This window comes from Propithecus coquereli, unplaced genomic scaffold, assembly GCF_000956105.1.
Source record: "Propithecus coquereli isolate 6110/MARCELLA unplaced genomic scaffold, Pcoq_1.0 Scaffold48, whole genome shotgun sequence".
Classification (NCBI taxonomy): domain Eukaryota; kingdom Metazoa; phylum Chordata; class Mammalia; order Primates; family Indriidae; genus Propithecus; species Propithecus coquereli.
Window position 1 is genome coordinate 4,080,831 of NW_012150618.1, and position 1,704 is coordinate 4,082,534.

General features: G+C 38.7%; 1 protein-coding gene across 1 annotated transcript in view; it reads right to left on the minus strand.

Annotated features, from left to right (window-relative positions):
- The window catches only part of ADGB (androglobin), a 203,795-nt gene that overhangs the window by 38,591 nt on the left and 163,500 nt on the right, over positions 1 to 1,704 (minus strand). Inside the window, exon 26 of the mRNA XM_012655518.1 lies at positions 802 to 841. Coding sequence (XP_012510972.1) covers positions 802 to 841 — 40 coding nt within the window. The remainder of the gene's footprint in view (positions 1 to 801; positions 842 to 1,704) is intronic.

Below are 1,704 nucleotides of genomic sequence, written 5' to 3' on the forward strand. Positions count from 1 at the left end.
TTTATTATGATGTGTCTAGTTCTGCATCTCTTAGCTTCTTGAATGTGCCACTTAATATTTTTCATCAAATTTGGGACATTTTTAGCCATTATTTCTTCAAATAGTCTTTCTGCCACTTTCTTTTTCTCCTCTCCTTCTGGAGTTCCCATTATATTTATGCTGGTATGTGTGATAGTGTGCCACAAGTCTCTCAGGATCTGTTCCTTTTTCTTCATTTTTTATCCTCAGACTGGGTAATCTTGATCAAACTATCTCCCATACTGTGGAGAAAGCTTTTCATAATAAGTTAGTTTTGAGTCAATTTTGTAAGTGGAGTCTTCCAGGAAATCACCAGACATATCAAATAATGATAAGTCTTTGGGAATAAATCCTTTAAATAAATCTAGCTCCTTTTTACTTCTTCTGGTGTCTGCCAGTCTGTGGTAGGAATATGGGCTGTTATTTTTTATGGTTACTGCTGAGCTGAGAAACAGGGGATAGGACTAGGACAAGTTGAAATGCCATAAAGTTTGGTGTTCTTAGAAAGATTCATCTGCTCTTCTTGAATAAACACTCCCCAGTTACTATAAGCTTTTTAAAATTTCCAGAGTCCTGAAAAAGTTAATTGTGATAATTTTTGCCAGGTTTTTCATTGCTTTTATGGAGGAACCAATTTTTAAATCTATACTCTACCATTTCCTCTGATATCCTCCTGGATTTATTTTCTTATCTGAACTTCCTGAGGACCTATGTGTGCTGTTTGGCTGGGGCAGGGTTCTGTGAGAACAGAGAATTCACATAGCCTGTGTCTCTCAAAGTTACCTGGAGACCTTGTCTTACGTGCATGAAATTACAAAGGGCTCTGTGGAGGAAGGTGAGATTCCATGCTAAGTAAGCAGCTCAACTTTTGTAAGTAATGAATAAGACAAGACTGATTTAACTTGTGAGTAGAAAAGTGAGAAAGCCCATAGAAAGAGAATAAGTTTATCTAAATGAGGGGAAGGATGAGGCCTAAAGTTAGAGATGATGAACCTTAGAAATAGGATCAAGAAGAAAGAAGAAATGAAAGCAAAGATTTTTATAGAAAACCACAGAATAAAAATCAGCTTTTATCAGAAGCCCAGAATAGAAAGTGGGAGAGGCCAGAGTAGGCACATTTTCTCCTACATTCTTTGATATCCTTTGTCAGCCCAAAACCCTGGGGATGAAAAAACGCCACCTGCACAGACATGGAAACCTATGTGGATCTATGTGGTTTAGTGCCACTTCCTTTGTGGCCTCTTCGGGCCTCCCTGGCCTCACAAAGATGTTGAGGTAACAGCTCTTCTTCCTAAGCCAAATATGAGGTAACTGGGCTTTGGCCAGCCTCACTGGCCACCACTACCACCTTAGCTTCTTATTCTAATAAAATCTGGGTCCCAGAGATCTCAATGCCAATAGATTGTGGGATTAATTGTATTTTACAGTCACATTTCTGGCCAGCACTGGATTAAACAACCTCAATCTAACCTTTTATCTAACCTGGCATAGAAGAACTCACTATTTTCACCTTGTGCTGTTAAACAACTCTGTTGCCAGTAATGCTGTGTTGTCACACAACTCTGTTACTGGTAATGCTGTGCTTATTGTAACAGAACAATTCACAATTTTGATGAATGTGCAAATCATCCTGAGAGCCTGTAAAATGCATATGTTGAGGCTTACCCTTCAGAGATTTCAACTCTC